This window comes from Alternaria ventricosa, assembly GCF_023758065.1.
Source record: "Alternaria ventricosa strain BMP 2768 chromosome Unknown scaffold_23, whole genome shotgun sequence".
Classification (NCBI taxonomy): domain Eukaryota; kingdom Fungi; phylum Ascomycota; class Dothideomycetes; order Pleosporales; family Pleosporaceae; genus Alternaria; species Alternaria ventricosa.
The window spans coordinates 343272-360277 of NW_026055703.1; the positions used below are offsets into that span (position 1 = coordinate 343272).

At 53.2% G+C, this 17006-nt stretch overlaps 6 protein-coding genes across 6 annotated transcripts; 2 read left to right on the top strand and 4 right to left on the bottom strand.

Annotated features, from left to right (window-relative positions):
- Window positions 1-204: 204 nt before the first annotated feature.
- J4E93_009680 (uncharacterized protein) lies at window positions 205-2397 on the top strand (the record flags this gene model as incomplete). The annotated part of the gene is made up of 1 exon (XM_049347569.1): window positions 205-2397. One exon carries the CDS (start codon window positions 205-207, stop codon window positions 2395-2397), a length of 2193 nt encoding a protein of 730 aa, XP_049195336.1.
- A 2208-nt stretch (window positions 2398-4605) lies between these two features.
- J4E93_009681 (uncharacterized protein) lies at window positions 4606-6244 on the bottom strand (the record flags this gene model as incomplete). The annotated part of the gene is made up of 2 exons (XM_049347570.1): window positions 4606-5909; window positions 5974-6244. The coding sequence occupies 2 exons, from the start codon at window positions 6242-6244 to the stop codon at window positions 4606-4608; spliced, it is 1575 nt and encodes a 524-aa protein (XP_049195337.1).
- Window positions 6245-9348: 3104 nt separating this feature from the next.
- On the bottom strand, window positions 9349-10361 carry J4E93_009682 (uncharacterized protein; the record flags this gene model as incomplete). Its single annotated transcript, XM_049347571.1, has 2 exons — window positions 9349-10308; window positions 10359-10361. The coding sequence occupies 2 exons, from the start codon at window positions 10359-10361 to the stop codon at window positions 9349-9351; spliced, it is 963 nt and encodes a 320-aa protein (XP_049195338.1).
- A 451-nt stretch (window positions 10362-10812) lies between these two features.
- On the bottom strand, window positions 10813-12946 carry J4E93_009683 (uncharacterized protein; the record flags this gene model as incomplete). The annotated part of the gene is made up of 2 exons (XM_049347572.1): window positions 10813-12312; window positions 12368-12946. 2 exons carry the CDS (start codon window positions 12944-12946, stop codon window positions 10813-10815), a joined length of 2079 nt encoding a protein of 692 aa, XP_049195339.1.
- A 770-nt stretch (window positions 12947-13716) lies between these two features.
- Window positions 13717-15558, bottom strand: J4E93_009684 (uncharacterized protein; the record flags this gene model as incomplete). Its single annotated transcript, XM_049347573.1, has 1 exon — window positions 13717-15558. The coding sequence occupies one exon, from the start codon at window positions 15556-15558 to the stop codon at window positions 13717-13719; it is 1842 nt and encodes a 613-aa protein (XP_049195340.1).
- Window positions 15559-16442: 884 nt separating this feature from the next.
- On the top strand, window positions 16443-16997 carry J4E93_009685 (uncharacterized protein; the record flags this gene model as incomplete). Its single annotated transcript, XM_049347574.1, has 1 exon — window positions 16443-16997. One exon carries the CDS (start codon window positions 16443-16445, stop codon window positions 16995-16997), a length of 555 nt encoding a protein of 184 aa, XP_049195341.1.
- Window positions 16998-17006: the final 9 nt, after the last annotated feature.

Below are 17006 nucleotides of genomic sequence, written 5' to 3' on the forward strand. Positions count from 1 at the left end.
TAGGCCCGTAGGCCAGCTGCATACTCCGTTCGCGGCCCGCGTTGGAGTCCCCACGTTCATCCGATGGAGTCGATATCGAACGTAGATATGGCGCGTCGAGGTTCCCTGGCGGCCTTCTGTATATGTTGTTTTCCCACATGAGCGTGTCTGCCCTTACACAACCTCCCAGTTACCGGACTTCTCCATCGCCACGGTATCACGAAGATGGCAAACACCTCATCCAATGGCACGATGCTCTCTTTTGACGCGAAGCCATACGCGTTCTCTTTCCCTCTGGAGCACACTGCGTTACTCATAATCGATATGCAACGCGACTTCTTACTCACCAAAGGCTTCGGCGAAATCCAAGGCGGCAACTTGGAAGCGGTCCAAGCATCCATCGCCCCAACGAAGAAGTTATTAGAAGCGTGTCGGGGTGCTGGCATGACCATCTTCCACACCCGCGAAGGCCACAAACCAGATCTCTCCGACTGCCCATCATCAAAGTTGATCAGACAAGAAGCCGCGCCAGGCAACACCCAGCACAAACTTGTCATCGGCGACAAGGGAGAGCTTGGCCGCCTGCTTACCCGCGGAGAATACGGACACGACATCATCGATGAGCTAAAGCCGCTTCCTGGGGAGGTCGTCATTGATAAACCCGGCAAAGGTTCATTCTGGAACACGACTATTCTGCACCAGCTCAAAGCGAGAGCTATCACACATCTCATAGTGTCTGGTGTCACTACCGAGTGTTGCTTTGCTACCACTATTCGGGAGGCGAATGACCGCGGTTTCGAATGCTGTGGTATCGAGGAAGCTACTAGTGGATATAACGATGCTTGCTTCAAGAAGTCGACGCTGGATATGATACATTGGTCGCAGGGCCTGTTTGGATACATTGGTAGCCTGCAGCCTTTACTAGATACCCTGTCGCCATTGTCAAGTAAGGGGCCGGTCGCCAATTCGACGCCTCCTCAGACACCGCCGATATTCGATGGCAACCTCACGATATCCGCTTTACAGCGAGCGTACAAGAGCGGGCTTTCACCCGTAACCGTCGTTGAGGCGGTCTACGAGAAGATCGAAGCATACAAAGAGATAGACCCAGCAGTCTGGATACACTTACAGCCATGTGAAGCAGCACTAGAAGCCGCAAGAAAGTTGGTATCGACTTACCCCGACCGAAACGCACTTCCGCCCCTGTTTGGCGTTCCCTTCAGCGTCAAAGACAGTATCGACATTGCCGGTCTTTCCACCACGACCGCATGTCCACCACTTGCGCACCTACCCTCGACCTCCGCTCCAGTATACGACAAAGTCATCGCCGAAGGTGCCTTATTTATAGGAAAAACCAACTTAGATCAGCTCGCCACCGGCCTCGTAGGATGCCGCAGCCCATACGGAGTTCCACACTCGGTATACCACAAAGAGTACATCAGCGGCGGATCAAGCAGTGGCAGCACGGTCTCTGTCGGAGCGAATCTCGTCTCCTTCTCACTAGCAACAGACACAGCTGGCTCAGGCAGAGTACCCGCTGGCTTCAACGGCATCGTCGGATACAAGCCTACACGAGGAACGATCTCCTTCCGGGGCATCACACCAGCATGCCTGTCGCTCGACTGCATCGCACTCTCCACGAAAACCGTATCCGACGCGCGAACCCTGTGGCAAATCCTAGAAGCCCACGACTCCCTCGACCCCTACGCGAAACCAGAGATGGCATTCGAACGCCACATCAACAGCATCGGCCCCCAATCACGCACGTTTAAATTCGGCATCCCGCCACCCAAAGCACTCGCTATCTGCTCACCACCAGCCCGTCGCATGTTCAACGACACAATATCGAAACTACAAGCCATCGGCGGCGTCCTCACACCAATCGACTGGTCGCCCTTCCAAAAAGCCGGCCAACTACTCTACGACGGCACATTCGTATCCGAACGCCTCGCCTCACTCCCAGACGACTTCCTCGAGAAAAACCGCTCAGCTTTGCATCCTGTAACCGCACAACTCATGGACGCCGTCGTCGCGCGGAAGAGCTCAGCCGTAGACGCCTATCGCGACCTCCAGGCCCAAGCCCTCTACACGCGACAAGCAGAGAAAGTCTTCGCGTACTCCGCGTCTGGTGTTGATGTCGTCGTTGTACCGACTACACCTACACACTGGCGCATAGACGAGGTGCTCGCTGATCCGATCAAGAAGAACAGTATTCTGGGTGAGTTTACGCATTGTGGGAATGTGTTGGATCTTTGTGGTGTGGCGGTACCGGCGGGGATGTATCCTGTTAAGGAGTTGAGTGGGAAGGAGGGGGATGAGGGGGCGTTGCCGTTTAGTGTGACGTTTTTGGGGGGGTCGAGGTTGGATGCGGGGGTTTTGGAGGTTGCGAGAAGGTTTGAGGAGGGAGGGATACAGTAAGGCAGCCATATAGGGAGTTGTCTTCGAGCAAGGATCGAGCATATGGCGTGCAGATATCGCATGCGATGGGCTCACCTCGCTCGTCGTGCTCAGAGTAAGACAATGAGAAGATGTTCAAAATGTCTCACAACCCGAACGGCATTGTTTCCGGTCCTACGCCTACCTAGAAACTGGAGACATGACTTACAATGTATCACTCCCAGCAAAGTCCTTGTCAATCCAATGTCTTAGACTTCCATCCACCAGATTGTATATTGCCTGCCACACGTCTTGATAGCAAGCAGAAAGCAGCATCATCCGTCCAACGTATCTTCCAAAAGCCCACAACCGCCCTCTAAAAGCCATCAATTCCACCACGTACCCGACATCATGCCCTCAAACACCGACGCAGCAGACTCTCAGCTCACTGAGCTCCCCAACTCTTCCATGCAGGCCAACGACGCAAACCAGCCTTATACCATTAGCCCAATCCACCAGCAAAGCAATGGGGTCCAGCACTCGCCTACCCAACCAGCACCTCGGTCTATCAGCTTCCGCCCGCGCAGTTCAACTCTTCCGCAGCGTAGAGCCAACCGCTCCCATTCTGTCTCGCTACCTCCGCGCAGTCCCTGCCACCCATTCGTTCGCATGGGCTACCTCTCTCTCGCTATCTCTACCAAAGTTGAAGCACTGGATCTACACAAATACAGCGACTACTTAGAATACATACGCACTCATCCCGCCTCCAAACACAACGATGCAGGCTCAGACTCGGGAACAGGAACGGACGCAGATGCAGTGGCTGGAGGCCAAAACAGCCGTGAAGAAGGTGTGTAGGTTTGGTGGGATGAAGTTGATGGAGGAGAAGGGGATGGAGAAATGTGGGCGGTGAAGGAGTATGTGATGGAGTGTTTTGTTGAGTACTTGTAGTCGGTTGTCGTAGTTAAACAAGGCTGTATCATAGACAACAAATAGGTCTCGAATACAATTACCACTTCGCGTCTGTCGCACTCCGATGAGACCATACAAGCATACCATCACATCTCACTTCTACATTCAACTTGTCTCTCAAAGTGCCCAAGAACAAGCCTCAGGACTTCTAGAAGCATAAATCGTGATAAGTCGTACCCGCGTCATTGTCAAACCAATGTCTTTGAGAAGGCGTTTGCTAAACTATACAAGAGCCGCGAAAGCGCTCAACAGTGGCGCAGACACCAAACCTCTTTCTCAACGTATCTGCCACGAGCCCTCAAAAATAAGTATGGACGGCGTAGCCAGACCCACGTATCAATGGGGAGAGTACATAGTCACATTTTGTTACAAACCCGTAATGGTCATCTACGATAGATATCAACCCATCGTTATCCACGACATCGATCCCAAAAGCAACCAACTCCCTGCTGAGAGCGCCCATCGCTTACATTACTGCCGGGTCCTCCGTGAGCTTCTTGCAATAACCCAGCTATCGCGATCTCGCTCATCCGAAAGCACACGTTCTTCTTCATCTTCATCATCGTCTCCATCTTGTTCGCTACCTCCTACAACACCCTCTAGCCCTCCATCCCCCTCCTCAAGCTCCGAAAATGAAGACATATCCCAAGACACAGAGAAAATCCCAACCATCTCCCCCACCATCGCCGCACTAGACCTAGCCACCCTGCGCAGCCACGGCCGCAAAGGAAAGCTCAACGCGAAAAAGAACGAACGCCACGGTCCCAATCTCATGCAGATATATGAGGAGTCATATAACCAATTCATCAACAGGAAGAAGCCAACATTACCTAGATGCCTGTACGGTAGTAGGCGGAAACTAGACCAAAGGGGTGATGATCGGTTAAGCGGGGTGTGTTGGTTTCATAGGTTGAATGTGGGTAGGGGGAGGGAGGATTGTCGGCGGGAGAGGGGGAGGAGGATGCGGTGATGGGGTGGTGAGGTAGTGAGGTTAGGTTGAGAGAGAGAGGTTTGCTTGTGTGGATAAGAATGTGCCGATGGAGTCTGGTCTTTTTGCGCATGGGACAAGGAAAAGTGCTCGCTCACACACAAAAAGTGCAGACTCAACCGTCATAAAACAATCTTATAATTGCCCTAAGGATAGGAAAATCCTATGCACAATAGAAATCCAAAACCAACGCGGACCATGCCGCTATGCCCAAAACCCAAATTATTTGAATCAAAATCCAACAACACCATGCTTCATATGTACTCATGCCTTCAACCATGCATCATTCTTTACAGAGACAGCGCAACAGCCACAAACAACGCCACAACAAAGCTAATCGTCGCACCGCTCTGCAGCTTGCCACCCGCACTATCCCCATGAATCCCCAGAATCTCCGCTTGCCTCGAAAACGTAACATTCTGCGGAATACTCTCATTCAAACACTGTCCATTAACAATATCCAGTCCCGCAAGATCATTCGGCTCACGGAAGAACATATAACTCCTGTTGTTCAATCCCTTGAAACCTTCGGTATTGTACGGGAACCACATATCTGAATCCGTAGCCGAAGTATTCCGCAGGAAGATGCATTGGACCTGGTTTGGGTAGTCGTGCGCGAGTTCAGGATACGCTTTCATGACATCGCTGTTGGAAGTATCGGCCACGAGAACGAATTTGCGCGTGGGGAAAGTCTCAAACACTTTGGTGAGGAGGAATTTGCGGATGGACAGCGTGGCAGAGATGTCCGAGAAGTTGAGGGGACGGGTGTCGAAGGAGCCGCCGGGGTAGGTTTTGTAGATAAAGTCCATATACAGACGGGTCGCTTGCTCGGGGGTCGTGGTCAGGTAGTGGAAGTGTGTGTTGTTGGGGAGGGTGCGGGACCAGTTTGCGTAGATATCCGGCATGTTCATCCAGGGGGTGAAGGGGCGGGCGAAGGAGTTTAGGAGACCTTCTTTGGGGTCGTAGATTTTGGTTACGCGCAGGATGTCGTCGATGTCGGAGATGAAGGTTATGCCCTCGGAGGGGACGAGGAAGGCGGTGGCGTTGCCGCTGTTGGTGCCGTTGGTGTAGACGTTTAGGCGCTGGACGTTGTTGGTTTCGTTGCCGGGGATGAGGCCGTTGGATTGGATGGGGACGAAGACGTCGAAGTCGCCGAGTTCGGTCGTCTCGTAGGGGAGCGTGAGGTTCTGGACGCCGCCGGGGGCTTCGATGGAGTTGCCGCCGCCGGGCTCGCCGTCGCCGCCCTGCATGGGCGCGGGCTCGAGCGACATGGAGACATTGACGTCGCCTTGCTGGACGATGAAGATGGAGCGCGTCAGGTTGCGTGCCTGCTCCTTCTGGTTGTCGGGCAGCTCGGCAACACTCGTGTCGATGAGGAAGACGTTGGCCAGGTCGTCGACCTTGTCCTGGCTGATGTCCGGGAACTTGTACACATTGCCGTGGAAGCGGACGTTCCAGCCCTGGTCGGTCCAGTTGGCATAGGGAGGGATGTTGAGGACTTCGGTGGGCTTCGCAGCCAGGTCGTCGTCGCCGATGCCAAGGCTGGACAGGACCTCTTTGCCGGTGGGGAGGCCTTCAAACCAGCCGGGGATGCCTAGAGAATAAGAGTCAGCACAAGCCTCACTAGTGCGAAGCTTGCCATGCAGGCGTTTGCTTACCCTCTGTGAAGAAGCTGGGCAGGTCAGTTCCCAGCACGCTGCCTATCGAGGCTGCGTAGTTATCCACGCCGCTCTTGATGTCGTCGATGATGTTCCTCTTCTCCACGTAGCTGTGCCGCCCTACGAACCGGATCGCCGCGGGAGTCACAACAGGCGCGCGCACTTCCACCTTGGCGGGGACAGCTGTCGGCTCTGGCAGAGCGAATGCATTGGCGAGACCGAGTGTCGCGCTCAGCAGGAAAGCCCGCTGGGATGCGCGTTGGTGCACCATCGTGGTGGTGTTGTTGTGGTGGCAGGGGCTGAAGACCAAGGGGCGCTCGCGTGGTCGTCGCGTATAGGGAAATTAGGGTCGAAGCGACAGACTAAAGGGAATACAAAGAAATGCAGAGGACTGAAGAGGAGAGAAGAGGCGGACGGGCCGGAAAAGATGGCGAGCTGGCAATAGTGGAAACACGCTTGCCGCGTTTCGCACGGGGCTAGACAGCAGGTTTGCGGTCAAATTGGTGGTGTTGGTTGCTGCAGGTACAGCCAGCATGATGTCATTCTGCATTGTGGCTGGGGGCCGAGCCACAATGCGTCGATCGCCTCCCGTGACCCACCCTTACCAAACTCTCCACACCGCAACACTCCTTTGGGACTCGGCAGTCGCAGGTTGATGGCGAGACATGTCTGGTACTAACGAAGGTTTTCATTGTTTTACATGCCGTTCGTAGAGACTACTCCCGTGGCGCGAACGAAGGGTGATACACCACTGCACTGACTCACTCCTCCTCAACGACAACCCAAGGCCCCAACAGCGGCATATCCCTCAACGCATCCCCCATATGATGGTACCCCTTCCTCAAGGGCCAACACATCTTTGAGTCGCCCACCAGCGTGTCCATCGGCCACCCACCGCGTCGCCGACAAGTGTCCCATGCTTCCATTAGCACGTCGTGCACCTTGTCGTTCGGAGCAATGTCCTTGATGACATGGAAAAGCGATCTCATGGAGAACATAACCTGTTCTTGACCGTAATACCCCAGAGAGTTTGTATCCCAGTGTCCAGGGAGCGTGCTCGTCCAGCATGTGCCAGATGGATGTCGCGTTTCTTCGCCGTACCACCCTATCATGTCTAGAGTGAAGTGCGGGAGTGTACTTTGGTAGGAGGTTAGGGGGGGGTGCAACGCGGAGGGGTGCGACGGGGAGGGTTATGGTTGAGCAGATGGCTCTCTCGTCTTCTTGGGATATATGTGTCTTGGTGTTGTGGAGGAAGTGCCTATGCACCTTGCGCACAAGATCGGATTGAGCTACCAGGTCTGCGCGCTCAGAGTCGCAGAGTATGGTGTTTGTGTTGTCTGGTACGGGGATGTTGTACAAGGCTGCGTTTAGCGAGTCGAAGTCCGCGTTGAAGGTTATTGCAACGATTTCGATGAGAAAGCGACGGACCTGTTCGGTCTTGCATTCTGGTGGTTGAGCTTGCGATGGAGAGGTGTACTTGATCTCGCTTTCAGCGATGTCCGTGTACTCAGGCGGCGGGCATGACGGTAGGTCTTGGTGATCTCCTTGCGGTATGTCTGATGGCGGAAGATAGGATACCTGGAAGCGACCTAGACGGCCCAGATCGAAGATCGGCATGATGGCGATGTTGAGGTATGATCGAGGGAGGTTGGAGTGAGACTGAAGAGGTGGAAGAGGGATGTTGTGCTTCTGCCGAGAGTGCGCTGGTAGAACCAAGGTTCAGGGTCGCCTCGTTCAGCGAAGAGTGGGCCAGTACCAAGAACCGTTTTGACGACGACATGGCCTCGCGAGGAGGAAGTTCTCTCGACTATCATGATACTTGGAGACGACATGTCGAATGCGCGAAGCCGATACGAGTGACTCAGGTCCAGTTGAAACATACAACGACTTAGTAGATCGAGTTGCGGATAGCGTGTTGTGGATGTCTTCGGCAAACCGGCTGTGAGTTGTGAGCTGTGACGAGCAGCGCTCTCGAAAACATCTCCAATCTCAGCCTCTTCCGACAATGAATAAGAATACCCCCGTCCGCACCACTCCCCGGGAGTGGCCCCAGGCCTAACCGCGGGGAGGTGGGGTCCAAGGCCCTTAAAATACCCCCCAGATAACAAAGCTAATAGCTAACCATAATAGAAGAAAGATATACTAGAAAGGGAAGACAAACAAAGGAAAGAAAAGAAATCAACTACGTATATCAATATCCGCACTAAACATACCGATCAATAATACCATTCATGCGGCGCTCAAACGCCGCCAACTCCTCCCTCCTCTCCCTCCTCTCCCTCCTCTCCCTCCTCTCCCTCCTCTCCCGCCTCTCCCACAGCATCTCATACCCCGCCCAACGGGCCCAGCGGAGCAGCGCGAAGACCAAAACGGCCGTGATCATGTGGGCCACGAAGGCGTCGAAAACGCGCGTGGCGAAGGTGCAGTCGGACATGGTTAGGAGACAGCTATAGATAGAGGGACGTGGGTTAGTAAGCGGAGCAAGTGAAAGTGGGTTTAAGGTATAGGGCAGGATTGCGTACCTAATCTCCTGTGTGTGATAGCTGGAGAAGAGAGGAGATGGGACGGCGGGCGGGAATTGGTATGTTAAGAGGTGTGGGGCAGGGAGGTGCGAGGGCGTAGCTGTTAAGTTTATGGGTAGGTTGTTGGAGCTTGAGGTGTGGGTTGAGGAGCGAGTACCTTGTAGTAGCCTGCGGACGACATGGATGCCAAAGTATTAGAAAGAGCACCTGTTAGGTATCTTTGAGGCATACGTCGCAGGTGACAGCAGCATGCATATGGCTAGAGGTGTTGTTGATGTATACATGGTCTTCTGTAATTCACGTCTGCTACTGTAAAACACTACGAATGCCTCCATGATGTGGTGATGTATTGGTGAGCTTGGTCTTGCTAACCGAAATCCCTCTCTAACATGTCATCTGCGGAGCGCTTGCCTCGTGATAGCCTAGAGGTTACGTTAATCTTGGAACGTTGGCAAGTGCAGTCGCTGGGCACCTCTAAGGTATACATTGCAGGTGGTAGTCGCATATATCATGTCCAGGGATGTGGTTGAGGTATACATGATCTCGTTCATCTTTGACGTGTCGCTTGGGAATGTTACGAATAACTCTAGAGTAAGCTGTCGTGAGTAACAGTTATTGCATTCCACGCAGTGCGATCTAGCAGCAATGCCGCCAGTGTGAGCACATGTTGCGCTCATGTGACAGTTAGTATCTAAGAGCTGAATGTAAAAGAACGCATTATTCGTGTGTGTGCGATGAGCGCAAGATCTATACCATCTGGAGCGACCATCGCTTCGTATCTAACGCTCCCAAAGTTACCATGTCTTCTCCACCCATTCCGTCACGCTAACCGCTTTTGGCTGTACTAGCTTCTTCATTGCTCCAGTACCTGTTTTAGACGATCACCGAGAACATCCAGAGCATGGAACCAGAATTCAGGGCCTATCTCCTCGATGTACGCATCCACCTTTGGCACTCGACGCTCCCCAGATCCCCAATTTACAGTCACGAGCCCGTCGTCATCATCCTCTTCTCCACCCTCATCGTCCGCATGACCGTTGTCTTGTCCACTACCCTCGCCACCGACCTCTTCACCGAAGTCAACCTTGCTCTCAACCATCTCAAGTTTCTGCTTCTTGATCATGACGTCTTCCTCAACATCTCCCTCCTGTGTCTCGGTAAGCCGGCTTCCGGCTAGCCTGTGATAGTCGAACGCGGGTGCCTCGTGCGGATCAGTGTTGGTATCTTCAGCCCACTGCCGAGCGTCGTTGATGGTTGCGAGAGTGGGGGCTTCGCCGTACTTGTGCTCTTCGGCTGCCATCTGCTGGAAGTCGGCGATTTGCTGTCTCGTCATTGGCGTATATATGTCTCGAAAGGCAGATTGAGCTGCGGCTTTGTTTTCGGCGCTCATACGGGTGAAAGCGGGTTTCATGCGCTGCTTCTTATCGCTGGCCTGCAGATCGATGATCTCGTTGGCGTTGGTGTTGCGTCGTCGCTTGAGGTCCGGGCGGTTGGAACGGTCGGTTTTCGTCGCATGGGACATTTCGTTGCTATCGAATTCTTTGACCTCATCCCATGAGGGTATCCCGAGGCCAAGTTGCTCCCAAACCTTGAATGCGGTGCGGGTGAGGTTGGTCGTCTTTAGCCCGTCTCCGTCTTCTTGCTCGGCAATCTCCGGGCTGATGGTATTGAAGTCGATGTCGCTCAAATGCACTCGATTGCCAGCCGCGTTGCGGTAATTCGCGGAGTAGGTTACTGAAATGACTTCGTCATCCTTGGACTTTGCCACCGCCATCCATTTTCCGTCGAAGCTCAGCGGTTGACGTGTTTTGGCCTGTTCGTTATATTAGCCTCGGTGATTAAGAAGGAGACATCGCTACTTACCATGGCTGTCTCTGGATTTGTTGTGCTAGAGAAGATCGGTGTTGTGCGAGTGCAAGATATCAATAGTGGTCTAATGTTGGATGATGTAGTGTTATCAAGGTTCGGTAGTAGCTTATGAGGCTCGGTGACCGTCGGTTAAGTGACCGTCAATTTGGTGGTGACCTTCGATTAAGTGAGTGCCGATTTATCGCCAGTTCGATAAAGCATATCAGGTGAGTGCGAGATAATTGAGCGTAATTTCGTCCGTGCCCTAAATTGTGAGGTCCTGTAGCTACCGTACACCTGTTCGTCAGCCAAGAGGTGATAACGCGAGGTACTCAGAAGACGTTTCCAGATCCGACATGCCAAACATCGCGAATAATGAGTTATCTAAAGAAACATCACACGATGTTACCCATAGAGGAAAGCTGGCTCGAAACTGCGCACTCATAGACTCATCATCGCATAACCCCATCTAAACTTCAATAAACCTCGCCATCCACGTCTGCGTAATCTGCTTCGCCTCATCCACCAACCCCATATCCAACAACAACTGCACAGTCCCCCGTGTCGCAGATTCAAGCGCACTGAAAATCCACGTATGCGTAAACGTCGCCGCCTCCCCAATAAAGACCGTATTATATTCCGTCTGATAGAACGCCGGAAGATACAAGGTCTGCTGCCCGAAAATCTGCATCGTAAAAGCACCGGCTTGGTGCTCGTCTTGCTCCCAGCATTGACGCGCGTAGTTGCCGGTCCAGTTCTCTTCAATCACCTCCTCGCCATGCATTTCGGCAAACGCGCGTTTGATATACGCCATGTGTTCGGCTTCGGGCATTGCGCATGCGACGGTGGCTTCGTAGTCAGACAAGTAAGAGGCGAGCATTGTTCCTGGGCCGCTGGCGTTGACTTGCCAGCTCGGGTAGCAGATCTGGCCGAGATTAGGCTGGTAGAGGCGCGTGCACCCGCCTATGATGGGCTTGTCAAGATGTTCCCAGAAGCGCGTTTTGAATTGCACGGCTACTTTGCATGCGTTGGCGAAGAGGGTGCGGTCGATGGCGCGTTTTAGCAGACTCGAGTAGCGGGGCAGGGTCCAGAATTTCATGAGGTTGAGGGGCACGCTGTTGAGTACGTAATCGAAGTTTTCGATCGAGTCGGGGATGGAGTAGGGTTCTGAGCCTGTGGGCCTCCAGGATACGGATATGGTTTTGTTGTTTTCGTTCCAGTGAAGGCCGTTGATTTTGGCGCCGTATTGGATGCGGTCTTTGACAAGGGGCTCGAAGGCGGCGGGCATGTGCGAGAGACCGCCTTTGATGGTGACCCATTTGGAGGCGAGGAAGTAGACGGTTTCGTACTCCCACATGGGCCAGTAGATGTGAGATTGGCCGACTTCGTCGGTGGTGTTGAGATCGTATTTGAGCTCGTTGCGGAGGTAGGCTACCTCGGAGTAATCGAACATTCCGTCGTCTTTGGCTTGCTTGTAGGCTTTGAAGATGTTAGTCGCGTACATCTTTATGCGCTCTGCGTCTAGGCCTTTGAACTCGTCGAGAGCGGCGTTGGCCTCTTCGACAGCAGTGGCGTTGCCGTATGCGATAGTGTTCTTGTATGCAGGGTTGGTCGCTATCTCAGTCTTGCTGGGAATTGTTCCATCGGGACGGCGGAAGGGACTGTCGGCTGGTGTGTTGGGTGACGACTGAATCCATTCGATGAACTTGACATGCAGCTCCTCCTTGTCAGCGTTGAGTTCGTTGAGGACGTCGGCCAGTTGGAAGATCATGCGCTGATCGTTGAAGGGGAAGGTCTCGTTGGTCTCAGAGTCTGTAATCTCGTACGGGAAACGCATGGGCCCAAGCTCGTGATATTGGCCTTCATCGGGGGAAGTGCCGTTGAGATAGGCTGTGCGAATGCGACCGCCAATACGCTGAGACGACTCGATGATCTTCCAGTTGTAAATACCAACAGAGTCCAGCATCAGCTATAAGGCGTTTTGTTAGCACCAAATTGGCGTCGTTATTGAAGCAATTACGTACTGAGGTTGCAAGCCCAGAGATACCTCCACCCAAAATACCAAAAGACTTATTTTTGGCCGATGCAACAAAAACCTCATCTGGTTGCTTCTGCTGCAAGTAAGCAACGCCATCGAACCAGTTGCTATCAGTCCCTGCAACATCAACGAACGACTTCCTCTCCTGTCGGCGAGCATAGCGCTTGGTGACAACAAGCTCGTCGGACTTTCCGATGAGCTCTCCATCGAGAAAAGCATGAAGACAGCCCCCAGACATCTCAGCTGGAGTCAACCAAACGAATTTGTTCGGCCGCCTGTTCTCATGTTCCTCATGGCGTCTCGCCAAAGGATGAGCGCCCACATGTGTCTGACCTATGTGTTGCTTTGCGGAAACGATGGAAGCGACAGCATCGTCACATGTCGCGTATGTGATCGTAAGCTCACCGTCGACATCTCCGTAGTAGTCGACGACGATATTTTGTGCGCTTCCCGGAGTAGTGCTTTTGAGAGGAGCGAAGACGACCGATGGCTGGCTCAGAGGTTTGGATTCCGAGAGCGAGGCAATGCTTGCCAGAAGCGGCAGTAACTTGGTGAAGGACGGCATGCCGGAGGCTGATGGAAGACAAAGTCGGTAATCAAGGACCTCATGCTATTGCTCTTCGACATGCCCGTTTATGAATCTTCAGAGGAATTCCTTGGCAATACCAAGCATCGCTGGTATCTACCTTGATGTCCATGATACCCACTGTTGAGTATTCATCAGTCATTCCGCGATGTTATCGTGCGGTGCCGTAGGCTTTTTCTCCAAGTGTAAGCTTACCGAGAAGCCGCCGGTCCACCTCCGGTGTCATACTTGGCAGAGGATATCAATTTCCCATCACAAAAGCCTTTTTCAATATCTCTGCGTGTTTCCAGAGTCCTCGGGGAACAATGATGTTCCAATGTGCGAAGGTACTGTTTTCGTAGCCAGCAACTTATCGTCGGCATCCACCCACGTAAGCCCATAATCCCAGAGTCTGGATGCTGGGCTTCGGCGCATCTGAAAGCCGATCAAATGATTGGAGCGGGCAATATCCTTGAGTCTTGGCTGATAGATGTAGATAAGTGGGGGGAAATCAAGACAGTCCGTCGGCTGGGCGCTGCCCTTGCCAAGTACGACTGGGTACGATTAGGTATGTTTTCCGCTCCCAACCACAGCCATCGATTACAACGCGCCAAGAGAGTATCGCGCGATATGTCTACATGTGCAGTTAGTGTACTGTTCAACCGAAAATCTCTGTCATTCGCTTCTCAAAACGTTGCATAGGCCCATAGATTCTACTGCCGTTGTGGCTTTCGCCGGCTACTTTACTAACTGCTCTTTGAGTCTTCCGACTAGTCCGCCCGCTGGAAACTGCCTCTCCTCCTACTCGACCCCTCAAGAACACCCATCTTCTCATCATTACTACTCCGCCTTTCCCCTCTTTCAGCCTCTTCACTCTCCTGGAGGACCTGTTCATTCGAATCCGGTTCTACAACCTGCCCATGGTTACCGCCCACCGACTCCATAGTAAACGGACTAGCAGTCGGCGCATCGAGAACATTCAACTCTTCTTGCGTGAAGAAGTTAGGCATCAAGAACGTCCGCATGGGGATGTACAAAAAGATGAAAACTGGGAAACCAATGGCAGCGATTGTCTGAGTAATCGCGAAGGTAGCACCGAAGCCGATGAGTTCGAGTCCGACGAAAGCCCAGATGACCCAGCGACGCTTGATTTGTGCCAATGGGTCGGATCGTGATGTGAGGTGTTTGTCTTTTGCGAGGAAGATGAGTTTTAGTGTGATGCCGTTTGCTTCTAGTGCCTGGATTCCCATGACGAAAAACAACCCAGCTAGTACAGCTTGTGGTATGAGGTGCAGTACGATGAGGAGTGGTCCGGTCATTGTTCCCAGAGTGAGGAGGCCTTGAGCGAGGTTTGACACGCGCTGCTCTACCACATGGTCGACAACGCGTTTGCCATGGCCTTTGTTGTCTTCGTCGTCGGAATCGGCGACAGTGCGTGCAACGCAAAGTGATGTAGTGTGAAATGGCGCCTGCGGGATGAGACCGTTCGGGAATGGTATGCCTAGTAGGCCCGCAACTCCAGTCGTGATGCCCAAGAGAAAGATATCCCAATGGAAGCCTGCCGGTTTGCGCAGCGGGAATTCCGTGCCCTGCGCGATCAGACTGGAAACGTTGTGGTCGAACCAGAACAGAATCGTCAGAAGTACGGCGAAAGGAATAGCCAGGAACACATCGCCGACACTTATATCCCAGAAGTGGATGAACCATCCGCGATCTGTGGTCGGGAAGAATGCCTTCGAAGTAGGTAGCTTGAGCAACTCAATGCCAGCCATCTTTCCGATGTGCACGAAGCCAGTGAAGAAGATCACGGTAAGCGGTGTACCGTAGTCCTCGACGAACTTGCGAACATGGCGCTGCAGTAGCGACGACTGTCCTACAATGCCGCAGATGTATGCGACCGCAGTGACCAGCAACGCAATCACAATCGAAAGGTATGCCGACGCGTCGCTGACAGCCCATTGCCTTGTCAACACCTGTATCCCCTTTTGTAGATATATGAATGCGACGTAAAACCCGAATATGTCGCAAGAGAACCGCGTAACGTATCGTAGGCCGTTGCAGGAGTTCGTGATTGCGAGGATCCAGTGGAAGATCAGGGACCATATGCCTATCCAGCACATGAAGGCGAAGTAGTTGGTGCCCCGTGGGGTGATGATGTCGTACACGGTGTAGTTGAAGACGGTGATTGGGCCGGTGACGCCCACGATGACTAGAGGTTGCGCTGCTGCGAGCGAAAAGACGACCGAAGCCAGGACTGAGGCCAGAAGGACCTCGTTGACGCCAAAGCTCTCGTTGGTTTTCTCGAACATGTCGAGAGAAAAGGCGAGCGCTGGCAGAATGTTCGCAAAGTACATGTAGACTGTCGCGGGCACGACGCGATAGTCCCACGCATCTTTCCAGTCGCTCAAGTAGAAAGGTGCTCGCCGCCGTATGTCGTTTATCATGCCACTGAACAGGCGTGTCTTCCACCAGGCATCCTTGCGCGAGGCTGCCGTTCCATGCGACTGTCGCGTGGGTTCCCGAGTGATCGCATCGTTGTTAGACGTGGCATTGAGCTTCGAGGGTCGGAGTACACGCGACTTCCACGATCTGTTCGCGTATTCTGAAGACATGGCTGGACGATGGCAGAGGCGTGGCTTTGGGCTGGTACGCTACGGGTATTTGCTCGCGGAGGTGTTATATCGAAGATGTCGTCATGACAGGGCGGACTCCAAATTGAGAAAGCTACCCAGGCGAAGGAGGCGCGGGGTAGTGCAGATATACCAGCTGAAGGTACCCTAAAAGATATGCTTCAACAAAGCTGGACGAGCGGATGGGTCTTGCCGCCATGGTAAAGGTTGGCGAGCTTGTTATGTATGGCGAGGGGAGGAAAAGTCGACTCCACACACCGCCGCCCGGGCAGACTCCGGGTCGGATTTACGGCCGGCAATAATCTTAGCGCAATCTCCCCGCGGACCCTGATGGCGACATGTTCAACTGCCATCGCATCTGCGACACCTCCATGACCTCTAAACCATCTGAACTCTCCTCAGCTACAAGACACTCGAACGAGCAATCGCGCATACATCATCTGCTCGTTGATATCAGGCTACCGTTGACGATGGAGCCCAGCGACACAAAGCCCATCACCCGTGCTGTGACGACTTTCACATGATGCAAGTCGGCGGATGAACTCGATGCTAGAAAGTTTGCAGAGATGCTGATCGACGATCATTGCGGACATGTCCTCTTGTAGATGGTACGCTTTATCGCGCATGATCAGTAGAGGCTAGTTAGAGAAAGAGCTCGGAAAGTCGGACCGCTGTTGACATATCATCAAAATTGCTACTTGCTACTACTTCGACGATAGACTGAGATCTATACAAAGCGCATCGCAACGAAGCTTGATGCTTTTAGTCGCGATGCGCCCGAGAATCGGAGACGAGATTTTGGCGGGGTTCGCGCTGGTGCAGCAAGCTGCAGGGGAGCTTGGAGGCGGTCTGCTTCCACCTGCAGCATGCAGAGACTAAGCCCTCTCAACGTGGTCGTACAGTCTCTTCACAAAGAAATAAAATTCCTCTACCAACGCCCGACTCAGCACGAGACAGCCATCATGCCATCCATGGCGAGCTCCATCCACCCCGACTTCCGCGACGACGTCACCTCAGCGGAAGCCCACGCAGTGGACCGGGAAACAGAACGTCTAATCCATCAACAAATGGCTGCAGACAACGCAAGTGGTCGTGAAAGGTACATTCAGCTCGCCAAAGAGATGCTGCGTATTAGATTGCGCGCCTACAAGCCCGAGTCACCACCCGTTGCTGGTGCATGGTGCCTGATCGGATCGGCACATCTCAAGGCCTCTCAGCTGCAAGAGGCAAAAGAAGCCACTGAGAAGAGTCTTGAGATATACGCCAAAGGCGACGATAAGGATGCCGCGGCATTGGCGAGGGAGCAGTTGGCTTTGGTCTTTGAGGGCCTGGGCCAGCTTCCTGATGCTAAGAAAATTCGACTGCAAGGTGCGAGTGACGGAACGATGGTGTGCTCGAGTTCACGGGTACGTTCATCGTAGTGCAACGTG